General features: G+C 37.6%; 1 protein-coding gene across 3 annotated transcripts in view; it reads left to right on the top strand.

Annotated features, from left to right (window-relative positions):
* Positions 1 to 213: 213 nt before the first annotated feature.
* LOC127855516 (uncharacterized) overlaps positions 214 to 15,497 on the top strand; it is a 32,738-nt gene continuing 17,454 nt past the window's right edge. Inside the window, exons 1-6 of one of the 3 annotated variants that reach the window (XM_052391173.1) lie at positions 214 to 644; positions 8,926 to 9,028; positions 9,672 to 9,825; positions 10,062 to 10,257; positions 11,344 to 11,359; positions 12,617 to 13,983. In XM_052391173.1, coding sequence (XP_052247133.1) covers positions 630 to 644; positions 8,926 to 9,028; positions 9,672 to 9,825; positions 10,062 to 10,257; positions 11,344 to 11,359; positions 12,617 to 13,983 — 1,851 coding nt within the window. In that variant the 5' untranslated portion in view covers positions 214 to 629. Of the gene's footprint in view, positions 645 to 8,925; positions 9,029 to 9,671; positions 9,826 to 10,061; positions 10,258 to 11,343; positions 11,360 to 12,616; positions 13,984 to 15,497 lie in introns of those variants that run through there. The other 2 variants (XM_052391172.1, XM_052391174.1) reach the window with 2 other exon arrangements.

Here is a 15,497-nt window from a genome sequence, read left to right on the forward strand (position 1 = left end):
CTCACGGTCTTCATCAGCGGCCATTTTTTTATTTTCAGATGTTTTATTATGATATAATATTATATAATAAAACATCTGAAAATAAAAAATGGCCGCTGATGAAGACCGTGAGGTCGAAAGCTTCGGCAAAAAATAATACAGCGTTTTTGTTTATATATATATATATATATATATATATATATATATATATATATCAATACATACCGTGATTTGCGGGGTGCCCGTCGTTTTCAGACCTTTCTTGTGGGGCCTATATTTAATATGGGATCTATATAAGAACCCGCAAAATATGTGCGCCTTAAATGTGTTAACTTTCATACTGGAAGCATCCTATAGCAATTACGCGCAAGTCGGTCTTAAATTGAAATTAAAATAGAGTTGTCTCCCCTACTCCAGGTCAGTAAAGAACCCATCTCTACATCATCTAGACGCTTGCACATTGTGTCACACCGGTCTTACTGACGTCACCATTTATGTATAGAATGGACGCTTGCATAGAACCCGCAATTTTATGTATGCCCCGCAGTTAAAGCGCGTGAAGTGATATAGAACACGAAGATCAGAAAATGGCGGCAGTTAACGGGTGTTACATGTGATATTGAAAATTAATAGATCTACAGTACTCAGTAATGATGTATTTCAAGGTAAATTGAACACACAATTGTTTGTTTTATGAAACCTTGCGTAGCACAGTTAAAATATGCTGTAGTTCCAAATCACCAACGATTGTCTCACAATCACACATGAAGTCTTATTGATATTGCAAACGGTTTTTAAGTTGTTTTTAGCTATCTTACTTAGACTGTAAACTCGCTTTTAAACTAGTTTTCAACTAATTTATTGTTGTAAATAATACGTGTATTCAGCTGTTCAGTTATTATGCAGAGGGAAAATTAAATAATCTCTTTCGATTAGTGGCTATTATTTGCCAGAGTGGCAGAGAGGCAGGTAGTCCGGATTTCTGGTCTCGAAGGCTATTGCTATATTGACTGACGCCTTCGAGTCCAGAGTCCATCGTGATTTTTACGTTAGATTTCTCCGCACAGATTTTCTGCGCACGTTTGACGGCCTATAACTTCATTAATATTGAATGGTATATGAATTCAAACATACCGATTTGGAGTTTAACCATTTATCTGTCAATCTGTGAAGTTTATATGTCGCTATTGTATTAATATCCAAACTTTTGATTTTAATCAGACATATAAAAAGTGCAAAAAAATGTTGAGGTAGAAGTCCGAAACATTCGAAATGACCAAGTACGTGTTCACTAAGCTGGTCCCCCGCTGTCTACTGGCTCCATTATGTTCCACCACATTCGATAGACGAAAGACCGGTTTCCAGTCTACTACGTCACACGGGGTTCCCCAGGAATTTCTCAGATCTATGACGTATTTTGTGGGAACAACAAAACAGTTTTAACCCAAATTGCTGTAATAATTGATAAATAACTCGCTTATAAGAGGTGTTTCGGATACTTGTGTGGGCTGAGACCATTCAAAAATCATCCATGTATGTATTTCAGGTTTCCGCTTTTTTGTCAGTCCCTTAGAACATGAAATATCGCAAGGTAAAAGCACTTAGTCGGTCGTTCGGAATTTTTGTAACATAAAAATCACGATGGACTTGAGACGTAGCGAAGCACGATACATGTCCAAATGATGAAAAAGCTTCGTTCACGGTTCATTATTGAGACTAAGAGGCAGGGTGATTAACATTTTACATTACATTTACATACAGTTTGAAGCATCATAGATCCAATAAAGGTATCCCGTGGGAATGTTGAACAATTATTATAAACTGTTTGAAACTTAGGGCTTTCAGAAGTAGCCGGCAGAAATCCGCCGTCTAAAACCTCATGAGGTGCCGCTAGTCCAGATTTCTGGTCTCGAAGGCTATTGCTATATTGACTGATTCCCGGAAAAAAGCCCCTCGGAAAAAAGCCCCTTCCACCAATTTTTGCCAGTGCGGAAAAAAGCCCCTTCATCAATTTGCCAGTGCGGAAAAAAGCCCCTTCGTCGTTTTGCCAGAGCGGAAAAAAGCCCCTTCGTCGTTTTGCCAGTGCGGAAAAAAGCCCCTTCCACCAATTTTACCCGTGCGGAAAAAAGCCCCTTCTAAATGATTATTATACTTGGAGCGGTATGTCTATTATATAAATTTCCACACTATTGACAAACAAATCATATTCATTAAAAACATGCCTTTTCCAATCAACAAACATTGCGAAAAATGTTAAAGACCTTCATTTAAAGGCGGCCGGCCTAAAAAAGGCCGTATTAAGTTCAGGAGGACTGGGCCACGTTTCCCATCCGCCACATGGAACGTGCTCGACAGTACCCTGAGCGGCAAAGAACGTACAAACAACGTCTGTGAGGAGTGGAACAGTGGGTTCGCGAAGCTGGTGGGTCATGCTAATCCTTCCCTCTGGACAGCTGTTGTGTGTGTTCAACGGGACGCTACAATGGTAGAGGCCGATGTGCTCCGCTTTAGACAAGGAAAGACTGTGACAAAACATAAGAGAAGAAGACAACTCCACACGAAGACGCTGCAGACCCTTTGCCAGCAGTACAGCTCCGGAAGGAAGACAATGGGTGAGTTCCTAGATACTGTTGGACACAACATCCGTCTTCGGTGAAGAGACTACGAGTGACATTTTACAGTGATATTTTTTGATGTAATGTAGATATGTAAGATATTTTGAAATATGTTTCATCATTTGTAGTTTTGCTTGTCATAATAAATATAATACAATATGATAATTTTCGTTCACATGTTACTTTTTTGTGTCCCAGTCTGTTTGAAAAAAGTAAATTTACTCTATGGTTTCTAAGGGGATTTTTACCGCTCTAAACATAATCATTTGGAAGGGGCTTTTTTCCGCACTGGCAAATTGTCGAAGGGGCTTTTTTCCGCACTGGCAAAACGACGAAGGGGCTTTTTTCCGCACTGGCAAAACGACGAAGGGGCTTTTTTCCGCACTGGCAAATCGATGAAGGGGCTTTTTTCCGCACTGGCAAAATTGGTGGAAGGGGCTTTTTTCCGAGGGGCTTTTTTCCGGGCACCATATTGACTGACGCCTTCGAGTCCAGAGTCCATCGTGATTTTTACGTTAGATTTTTCCGCACAGATTTTCTGCGCACGTTTGACGGCCTATAACTTCATTAATATGCAATGGAATGTGAAATCAAACATACCGATTTGGAGCTCAACCATTTATCTTCCGATGTGTGATGTTTCAAGAATGTCACAATTGTATTAATATCCAAAACTTTGATTTAAATCACACACATAAAAAGTGCAAAAAAATGTGGAGGTAGAAGTCCGAAACATCCGAATAGCAACGAGCTACGTCACACGGTCCGAGAAGTAGGCCGACACTCAAATTCCACATATCACTGTAAATAATAGTGTACGCGTATAACCGTCTTAAAATATTTGTGAGCATTTGATAATATACTATGACTAAAATAATTTGATCCGTATTGTCTTTATTTGATTCTATATTTTTGTTCTTACTTTTTTGAAACGATGGATTTATTTGTGGAATTCGACTGTTGTTAAACATTTTGTCATAAAAACGGGAAGATATATTTGAGGAAAAGCCGTCTTTTTTTCTCTATAGTGAAACATGTATGGAAAGCTGAATTGGGCTTCTTTCAGACTTAGTGGACCACATTGGCTGATACTGGCGCAACTCTTAGGAATGATATGACCGTTTTTATATCTAAAACAATGAAGTACATATGAATCATTTGAAAAAAGAAATCATTACGGACTGTGCTTAAAAGGCTGGTTTACGAAAACACCTTTTCCTAATCTGTATGTGAAGAGAGATCAATCATTAATTATATAAAAGATAAATTTAGTACTTGTAACTCAATTTTGGATAAGACGCGTACATTTTCCCCATACTGTACTACGTAATACGATGACGTATGTTCTCGCGAGAATCTCGCCGCGGTCGTAAACAAAATCGAAGTCGAAAGCTAATTTTGAGCTTCATCGATGTTAATTGACAGATAACTCGCTTATAAGAGGTGAATCGGATACTCGTGTGGGCTGAGACGATTCAATTTTTTTTCATGTATGTATTTCTGCTTTCCATTTATTTGTCAGTCCTTTTGAATATGAAATATCGCAAGTTAAAAGAACACAGTCGGTCGATCGGAACTTTTGTAACATAAAAATCACGATAGACTTGAGACGTAGCGAAGCACGATAAATGTCCAAATGATGAAAAAAGCTTCGTTCACGGTTCATTATTGAGACTAGAGGTGCCGCCTACTAGGAACTGTTTCCAAAAAAAATCACGGAAGCAATAAAAATGGTACCATAGACTAACAAAGATTCATTGATATTGTCGTAATATGACAATAGGTGCTACTTAAATCGGGGAAAGCCTCACCTACTTTACATTTAGTTTTAATTGTTTTTTAAACGACATGGTAAACCAACCTTACGACCCCGGGCCCCGGTTTCACGAACATTCTTAAGTCCATTATTGTTCTTAACTCCATAACAGTCTTACTTACAAGTTACAGGCTTAAATTAACTGCCTTTATTTGTGTTGCGTTTCACGAAAAATAACAGGCATAATAACAGTCTTAGTAAAATTCTTAAATCTCTTTTTAAGACATCTATACCCAGGGATCAGGAAATCTCCGAATCCCAATCGGTCCGAGAGACGGCCGAAACCCTCTGATACCTCTTCGCCCCGCACCCCCCACCCCCTCCAAAAAAGACTATATTCTCTAAATCTTTCATGCATGGAACAATACATTATGTTTGATGTGATGTGAAAATAGGCCTTTTATTTGAAATCACATTAAAAACATCTTATTTTGTTTTAGAATTGTTGGTCTTATTAATTATTTTAGAAAGAAATGTCCAATCGGTTTAGAAGGTAGATAGAATGAGCTCTATTTGTTTTTGAACTCTATAAGACTCCCATTTGATGATTTGATTAATGACCAATTAAGTTGTTCAATGTCAATAAAACATGTAGTATTTGCAAAGAAAGCAAGAAATATTATCATATTCAACAAAATAATACTCCTTTAATATTCACAATCTACCATGCATCATTTAATACTGGACCGAATGTGGTAAATAATAATCGGTTTTCGTGGAACAAGTGTGTCACTTGTACTTCTCAATCAAGCGTGCCCAATTGTTTACATTGTTAATTCCCCTAATTTATGATCGCCTCGGGCATTTTTTGACATGGGGATATCAATTAGCGGATTAATCTCGGGACTGCGGAGATAAATGTACTGGTAAGTGTGTAGAATGTCACACCTGTCTGTGAAATCCGGACCGATTTTTATGATAAATCTCAATTTGCAATCGGTCCAGTACGACCAAAATCGGTCAAAAACCGATAAAACCGGCATTTTCCTGATCCCTGGCTATACCCCTGTCTTAACTATGATTAGCAGTCTTAAATATGGCCGATTAAGATATAAGAATTTAGTGTCTGTGATATTTTGTGCCCAAAGTATGACAAATATATTTTAAACACTATTTTTGTGTATTCACGACATAACAGAAATTTATAGGTTTAATGTCCAGTCAGAATAGAAGAATGCTAATAGATGTAGGTAAATATCTCTCAAAATCCGAAATTCAATTTAATTCTTCCAGGCAAATAACACTTATCACTGTATCTTAATGTATTGTTGTTTACATGTTGGCTTTACGTATTGTAAATGCATTATGCTAATAAAGAATATGTTATGTTAAGTTATGTATTGCAGTCAGTTGCAGACTCTCTAGAAACAAAGACGAATCGGCATATTCCCCTCCCACCTCTTCTGTCATCAAGAGAGAGAGAGAGGGAGAGAGAGAGAGTTTGGTCATACTTGATTACCAGTTTTAAGTCAATGTGAAAATTATATTACTTACGAGAGTGAGTAAGAGAGAGAGAGAGACCCAGAGATAGAGAGACCCAGAGAGAGAGAGAGAGAGAGAGAGAGAGAGAGAGAGAGAGAGAGAGAGAGAGAGAGAGAGAGAGGAGAGAGAGAGAGAGAGAGAGAGGAGAGAGAGAGAGAGAGAGAGAGAGAGAGAGAGAGAGGAGAGAGAGAGAGAGAGGAGAGAGAGAGAGAGAGGAGAGGAGAGAGAGGAGAGAGAGAGAGAGAGAGTGTTCCCCCAGACACTTTAACAAAGTTAATGTACATACAAAACGATCCATTACATAATGTAACTTGAAACCTGGATCACTTAGTAAGCGCAAAATACATACAATCATTGCGAGCTGTACTGTATTTACATGCATGCAAAAATCTCGGGCAATTTTAACAGTTGTAAACAGTCGTGGAAATGGTGCAATTTTAACGGTTAGTTCAGTTACTTAAGCCTTTTAACATGTACACAAATTTTCACTTGTGTGCCAAATTTATTGAGGTGTATATTTTTTATGACTTTCTATAATTTTCTACTTTAGGCAACTGGAGCTACTGTGTATTTTAACATGTTTAATTTATGATACAACTACATACCGTGATCTGCGGGGTGCCCGTCGTTTTCAGACCTTTCTTGTGAGGCCTATATTTAATATGGGGTCTATATAAGAACATAAAATTAAATATATATAATGCTGCTTTGTTGGGTCTTTGTAATTATGGGGTCTTTGTAAGCAAACAGGAAGTGGTTTTACAGCCATTGTGAATTCAGCATGGATTCTGCAATATTTCAGAATGTGCATCTTATTATCTTAAGTTTTGTGTTGTTGACACTTATTGCTATTGGTTTATTAATATTATGTGTATACATGAGATGGAATGCTTTATTTTTGAGATGGAATAATGATCTTCAGTAAAGTGTAGTTTCTTTAGTGTGTATGTGGTAAGGAGTATGTTCTCATTAGAGAGGTCCAGTTATTTGCTAGGTTAGATTAGGTGTGCACACAATTTTTATCCTTCATCTGTGGTCATCAAGTGATGCAAACATCTTCTTAACCTATATAAACCTCACAAGTTCAAGCAGTTGTATATAAGTTTTATTGGGTATATAAAATACATTCTGTATTTTCATGTTTTATGGGGTATATATCATTACATATTTCACAGAGTGATTGTTAAAAAGGATCATATTGGCAGTGTATATAAATGAACATTACATATGTTACTAAATACGGCACACTGTAGCTGTTTATTAACCTCTAAATAATTACGGGTTTCAGGAAGTTCCGCCATTTTGAAAATGGATGATTGCAATGTAGGCATGTGCTTAAGAAGAAGTTTTTGAAAGAAATAATGAAATCACGAAATTGTGAAATCACGAAATCGTAAAGTTTTGGAGTGAAATCACGAAATCGTGAAATAGTGAAGTTTTGTTGACAAAATTCTCTCCAAAACTTTACAACTTCATGATTTCACAATTTCACTTCAAAATTTCTTAATTTCTCGATTTCATTCATTCGTGATTTAGCTATTTCTTTTCAGAATTTCATGATTTCACAATTTCACGATTCTTCCTTGTTTTCGAATCGTGAAATCATGTAGTTGAAATGTCACGATCAGTCTTTCATATGTTCATGGATAAAAGATTTCCGTATTATGACGGAATTCCGTATTTCCGATCTTCGTCAGGGCCGTTTTTCCAAATCGCATAAATTCGAGGAGAAAATTGAGGGGGGGTGGTAATTCTGCGTTAAATTTCACCATGACATTCCTGACGTCCAAGGACCGGCAGGTCAAATTGTTGTTGTTATCTTCACTAAACAGAGTAAATAAATAACGTCATCCCATTGGTTAAGAAAACAATGATAATTGCCGAATCAATCGAATTAATTTTGACAACCAATGGGATTACGTTATTTATTTACTCCCATTAGAAAAAGTAATGGCCGACTCCAAACGTCAAACAGTGAATATTTATTGTTAATATCGCAAATGTGAATTGTGTGTCCGATGCTCGATGTTGTAACCGCATCATATCGAAAGAGAATGGACATATCTTTCGAAGGTATGTGGCTTTTGGATATTTTCGGGAAGGAATTAGTGAAAATTTGCTAAAAACTACCGGTTTCGTGCATCCGTCCGTGGACGTCAGGAATGTCATGGTGAAATTTTACGCAGAATTTTGTGAAACTCTTTGCTGTTTCTGATTGCATTGACGGATTTTGATAAAACAAAAAGTGTTTTTGAAAAGAAAAATCATTCCTAGACACGATTCAGTAGATATTTTTGAGATCCTGTCAATTTTAAGGGACTTTTGGGTGATTAGTAACTTTCTCATCTTACAGTTACTGATTGTGAAAATAAATTGACATTGTGTAGATCAACTTTCTGCTTTTCTAACTTTTGAACCTTTGATTTGTAGTGTTGTCATCTATTTCACCTTCAAAATGTAGAGAATATTATCAGTGTTTAAGTATATTTAAAGGCCTCAGATTGCACTCCGATATGCTAAAATCCAGGAACTTCCGGGGGCCTCCGGCCCCCTGAACCCCCAGCCAGGGCGTTGCCCTGTACCCACCGGGGGCCCTGCGGCCCCCAGCTTGAAATTTCAGTATTTTCACTTTTCTGAACTTTTACCCATGTATGTTACCCCTGTCCATCCATAACACGGTTTATTAATGAAATTTATTTTCAGTCAATTTAAACAACTGCAAAATCTTTGGATTATAAACCGTCATACCATATTAAAGCTTGTAGTAGGTCCGATAGTGTATAGAAATGGCATTCATTTTAGCGGGGTACTCTATATATCCCGTACCTTTATAGAACCTCGCAGCAAGGGTTAATATTGAAATTGAGGACCCATAACTTACCACATATCTTAGTATACATAGACAACCCAGATCATGGTTTGATACAGATACCCCGTTTCTGACGATATTTCTGTTTATATATATATTATATATGTATATAGTTGGTTAGTCAGAAGACTGCTTGTGGAAAAAACATTATTTAATATATTCAGGAAATGAGACCAAGAAGAAAGAAACAGGAGAATGTGGCAGCAGACTGCATTGATTCAGGGGAGGACCTCAAAGATTTTGTTATTGAACATATACCACCAAAAGGTATTAAATTTTGATTTATGTTATCAATAAACTGGAACATATTTTAGACAAAACAAACTGTGTACATGTATATACATTGGCCACCATACATCTCTAGACAGGCCAAAAATCTTAACTATAATACATAGAAGACATGTCGTCTTCAAACTCATACATTTTCTATTTTGGCTGTTCAGACACTTGAAAATTGTTATCCAGAGAGTGTAGACAGAGAAATTAAAGTAAATTAAACTAAAGGGCTCTCACTACACTTGCAAATCAGGGAGAAGTTTTGTCAGATCATATAAGCAATGTTGAAACAAAATTGTAAAATATTTTAGCGACCAATCATGTGTTAATACAAAATGGCGGCCAGTGTAAACATCTGAGTATTTCCGTTCTCGCAGTCTCGTTCTGCCTTGTGAAGTTTTACGATATTTGTTCTATTTCTATATAGAAGTTGCGTATCCTTATAGTTTATAGGTCTTTGGTCAAAGTAAGTACCAAACTGAGTGTCAAAAAGTAAGTCAAGTTGTAGTAAAACCATGTGTAATATTTGCCTTTGAATTTGATTAAACTAGAGCAGTGTTCTTGGGTAAGTGATGTAAGGCTTTCATGGTCCTCTTGTTTATATAATTGTTTTTGTTTTTGTTTTGCTTGATAGGTCTTGGTGTTAGAACAACAATAAATAGAACAAAAGGAGATTTCTTAATGATTTATTCCGGCGAACTGATAACAGAAAGAGAAGGGGAAGAACGTGAAGAACGTGAACCATCCGTGTTTAGATACTTCTTCCAATATAAAAGGAAAGGGTGGTGGTAAGTATGTTAGAAGTTGTAATAAAAATAACTTTTAAAGTTGAATAACGCAATATTCAGAACAAAAAAAGAAATTAAAAAAAAATATTCTACCAGTTAATATCTGCTAGAAAGTGATTGAAGTCAATTTTTTCCACAACATTTTGACCACTAGGATAATAATCTCCCAAATGTGCCAATTTGAGCACAGGTGATTGGAAGAATTCTTATTTTTAAAACAATTTTCATTTATATAGTATGGATGCTACTAGTGAATTAGATGTTGGGCCTCGGCTAGGTCGTCTGGTGAACCACGGTGGTAAAGGTAGAAATTGTGTTATGAAAACCCTGGAGTTCAACAAAAGGCCATATCTTTGCTTGTTTGCTGCTAAAGATATTCCACAAGGTGAAGAGTTACTGTATGATTACGGCATTAAGGATTTGCCTTGGGAGGTATGTACACTCAGAGCTTGTTACTCTTTTTTTCTCTTCTGAAGATGGAAGGATATATAGAAATGACCCACGATCTGAGATTCAGGCTCATACAACAGACTCACATTGAGAAAGTAGGCTCAGTTTGTTTCATTGTTTCATTTCTGTCGTTTCTAAGAAGCAAATTGAACACTTCTTTTTGTTTTATGCCATTTGTTTTCATAAACATTTATGATTTGAAATCTATTTACTTGACAGAAATTACTATTTATTTACAAAGTAAACATATCATTGTGCCCCACATAGTTCTATTACACAATAGAACACAAAATGTCATTTTTTTAGCTCAATTATTCGAAGAATAAGGAGAGCTATACTAGTCACCCGAGTGTAGGTGTCCACGTCGGCATAACCACTTATGTTAAAGTTTGCATGCCAAGTACCACCTCAGATGTTTTCAAAGTCCATTGACATATGGCTTTAAAGGGAGATGTGCAGGATTGATAAATGGAACAGATTTGTGAAAAGGGTCAGTTGAATATCATTATTTGAAGCTCAAATATTGATTTACACCCGAAATATTTCAAACCAATATTTTATCAAAAAAAGATATATAAATGGTGTTTTCTATCCTATCCGACGCGCATAGGTTAGCTATTTTTGTATTTCCCACGTAAAGCTGTGGTGGTTTTTGGATTGTCATGTGATCACTTCACCCAAAATACGCATTCGGTGTACCTTGCTGACTATCGACGTCGCCATTTGTTTCAAAATGCCTGGGCCACCATGAATAGTAAGCTCAGCGATGAGCTAAATATAGAATGATCACTAAATGTAGAATGTATTTTTGTATAGGGATTTCTTCAGCGGATTGTTTTCAGGTCCGGTAAAATTAATTGAAAACTTCCTCCTGGAGGGTTTGAAGTGTAGAGTTTAGTGAAAAGTACACATAAGTGTTACAAAAATCGATCTGTTCATGATTTTACAGAGAAAACCTGCTTGACCCGGCACATCTCCCTTTAAGCACAACTACATGAAATATGATTGTTGGAAACTACCTAGCATCCGCCTTTAGAACTGGCTAATAAAATTTTTATAAATTTACAGAGAAAAGCTGACACAGGTAAACACAGTTCATGCTGTTGAATGCATTGTTGCATGGTTTAAATCTTAGACAAAAAATGAAATATCCCATAATGTTGTAGGTATTGAGGTATGATAATTTCCTGCTGTATATTTACGCTGCTTAAAATAGGCACAAAATCAATATACCATTAAATAAAATCTCAAGATTAAGTTAAAGGTGATATTTTGCATATTTTGAATTATAGCTACATCATTGTTCTATATTCTAATTATCCTTTTCGGTTTTATTGAAAAAAAAAATCATTGAATTTTGTTATGTTTCAAAAACGAGATAAGATGAAACCATTCAATAGTGTCTGTGAGTTTATTTTCAGTTCATGTTGAAAAAGTTTATTTATCCCCCCGCCAAAGGCAAGGGGTATATTAGAAATGCCCTTCGTCCGCCCGTCCAAAACAATTTTATCCGGAGCATAACTCCAACAAAGTGCTCAGGGTGAGCTATTGTGACCGGCCTTTGTCCGTCGTCCGTTGTGCATCAAATTTTTTACTTAAACATCTCCTCTGAAACTGCTCATTGGATTTTGACCAAACTTCACAGGAATGGTCCGTAGGTGGTACCCTACCAAAGTTGTTCAGATAGTTCTGATTGGTTGCATAAATAGGTCACAGGGTCAAAAAATAGGTTTTCAAAATGCAATTTTCAAAAATCTGCTTGTCTAAAACTACAAGGCCCAGAGCTTTGATATTTGGTTTATAGCATCATCTAGAGGTTCTCTACCAAGATTGTTCAAAATATGCCCCTGGGGATAAAATTGACCCCGCCCTGGGGGTCACAATTTTACATTGAATTATATAAGGAAAACTTCAAACGAAAGTCTTCTTCTCTTGACCGCTAATAGGAATTTGTCCAAACTCAAAAAGAATGATCCCTGGGTGGTCCCCTAGCAGAATTGTTCAAATGGTTCTGACTGGTTGCATAAGTAGGTCACGGGGTCAAAGATTAGGTTTTCAAAATTCAATTTTAAAAAATCTTCTTGTCTGAAACTACAAGTCCCAGAGCTTTCATATTAATTCGATGTATAACATCATCTAGAGGTCCTCTACCAATATTTGGTGGACAACATTAGTGGTCCTCTGTAAATGGCTCCACTGTGACCTTTGACCTTTTCCTAAGGTGAGCGACCCAGGGCCCTTTGGGCCCTATTGTTAATATTTATGTGGATACATTGCAGTGCTCATGCTGTCTGTTGACATTGTCACCATTTGCGATAATTTTATAAAAAAAATATTTAAGAATTGGTGGCCGCTACTGACAATCTGGAGAACATGCTGGAGGCCCAGACTACAGACAATCTGAAGAACATGAAGGAGGCCCAGACTACAGACAATCTGGACAACACGCTGGAGGCCCAGACTACAGATAATCTGGAGAACATGCTGGAGGCCCAGACTACAGACAATCTGGAGAACATGCAGGAGGCCCAGACTACAGATAATCTGGACGAAATGCTGGAGGCCCAGACTACAGATAATCTGGAGAACATGCAGGAGGCCCAGACTACAGACAATCTGGAGAACACACTGGAGGCCCAGACTACAGACAATCTGGAGAACATGCTGGAGGCAGAGGCTACAGACAATCTGGAGAACATGCAGGAGGCCCAGACTACAGATAATCTGGACGAAATGCTGGAGGCCCAGACTACAGATAATCTGGAGAACATGCAGGAGGCCCAGACTACAGACAATCTGGACAACACACTGGAGGCCCAGACTACAGACAATCTGGAGAACATGCTGGAGGCAGAGGCTACAGACAATCTGGAGAACATGCAGGAGGCCCAGACTACAGATAATCTGGACGAAATGCTGGAAGCCCAGACTACAGATAATCTGGAGAACATGAAGGAGGCCCAGACTACAGATAATCTGGAGAACATGCTGGAGGGCCAGACTACAGATATTCTGGAGAACATGCTGGAGACCCAGACTACAGATAATCTGGAGAACATGCTGGAGGCCCAGACTACAGACAATCTGGAGAACATACAGGAGGCCCAGACTACAGATAATCTGGAGAACCCGCTGGAGACCCAGACTACATATAATCTGGAGAACATGCTGGAGGCCCAGACTACAGACAATCTGGAGAACATGCTGGAGGCCCAGACTACAGACAATCTGGAGTTAATTCTGGAGGCCCAGACTACAGACAATCTGGAAAACGTGCGGGATGCCCAGACTATAGACAATCTGGAGAACATGCTGGAGACCCAGACTACAGACAATCTGGAGAACATGCTGGAGATCCAGACTACAGACAATCTGGACGAAATGCTGGAGATCCAGACTACAGACAATCTGGACGAAATGCTGGAGGTCCAGACTAAAGACAATCTGGAGAACACGCTGGAGGCTCAGACTACAGACAATCTGGAGAACATACTGGAGGCCCAGACTACAGACAATCTGGACGAAATGCTGGAGGCCCAGACTACAGATAATCTGGAGAACATGCTGGAGGCCCAGACTACAGATAATCTGGGCAACATGCTGGAGGCCCAGACTACAGATAATCTGGGCAACATGCTGAAGACACAGATTATGACTGAGGAGCAGGTACACCCCAGCAAGATACAGGACCAGATCTCCGGTAATAATGTAAGTGTGCAGTTAAGTTAGCCGTGTACTGCAAAAAATACCTTTTTATATATATAAACAGCATTGTCATAGGTCTACATACATATATAGGCTCAGGGATCATTTTGAGGCGCGATTTCCGCGATATCTTGCACAAAAATGACAGATCTCGCACACAAATTGACTTAATGAGAGAAAATCTCGCACTCAAATCTGCAGCAGTAAAAATTGTAGATTCGCGTCCGAAAAGCAATCGTACCAAGTCATAGACTGATTCAGCAAAACAAGCAACGCTCCTGAAATGTTTCCATTTAACGAACGACTATCGTGTATCGCTTATTCTGGTTTTGGTTGTAGCTTTCCGGAAATGACAAAGAAATGCGTGCGCACATCACCCACCTTTGCAGATCATTGACTTGAAGCGTGCTTGTAACAACGTCGTTCATTGATCAAGAGAGGCTATTTATGTCAACTTCCGGTTGAGGAATACCCTGTCACGTGACTGTGTATTGCGCAACCAAACATCAGGGAATTCCCTTATTTTTAATTATGATGTACACAATCACTTGACGGTGATACCGAAAATAAAGTCGATAAATACACGCAGACGATGGGTTCAACCAAAATATTAGATAGCATGATACAGAACGGTAACATTCGTTTGATTGACTATTTAAGTGATAGGAATACCTATATTGATGATGGTTAGGTTGAATCATGCACACATTTATTTGAAACAAGGTCAAGTCTTTATTTGATTATGTTTCTTATTGATAGTGAGTTTTCTTATCATATTCATAGTGCCTGCGAAGCTATATGAAGTCTAATTTTGTAAATATGTGTGTGTAGTACTGTAATTTGTAACAGTTTATGTACAACATCGTGATTATTTTCACACATTTTAATTCATTAATCAAATTGTGTGTTCATTATCTGTCTTCTGATATATGGTAAAGATGAGTAAAATGTTTCCCCGAAAAAAACTTTACCACTCACTTTTTTTCTCCAATACAACAAGCCCAACGTCTTCCCCAAAATCAGCTTATTAACAAACTGTTCTTTTATTTTTATAGAATATATTCAAATAATGAAATTGTATGGTTTTCATAAAATCTCTCATCAACATTTAAAATCTCTCACCAAAATTTGACAAATGAGAGAAATACTCTCACTGAAAACTTGGGCCAAAATGGTCCCTGTAGGCTACTTAAATTATTCATTAGCCTGGCCCTGATGAGCTTGTATACAACATGTATTTCATTATTATGCATGCTGATCAGGACGAACATATCAGAAAGCATTTGCATTTGGTGCTGTTGTCAAGATTAAAGCAAGTTCATGTAATACAAATTGTTATTAATGTACATATATAGGAGGTGAACTCCTATTAAATGAATAAAAAGAGCTTATTAGTCACTTTTTAAACACAGTTTTATTGCCAAATATTCAACTTAATGCATGTGCGCGTGTGTGTTCGAACTTTTGTGGCCATCATAAAAAAAAACTGTTATTTACGTTGTAATTTCCATTATATT

The sequence above is a fragment of the Dreissena polymorpha genome, chromosome 13 (assembly GCF_020536995.1).
Source record: "Dreissena polymorpha isolate Duluth1 chromosome 13, UMN_Dpol_1.0, whole genome shotgun sequence".
In the NCBI taxonomy this organism is placed as follows: domain Eukaryota; kingdom Metazoa; phylum Mollusca; class Bivalvia; order Myida; family Dreissenidae; genus Dreissena; species Dreissena polymorpha.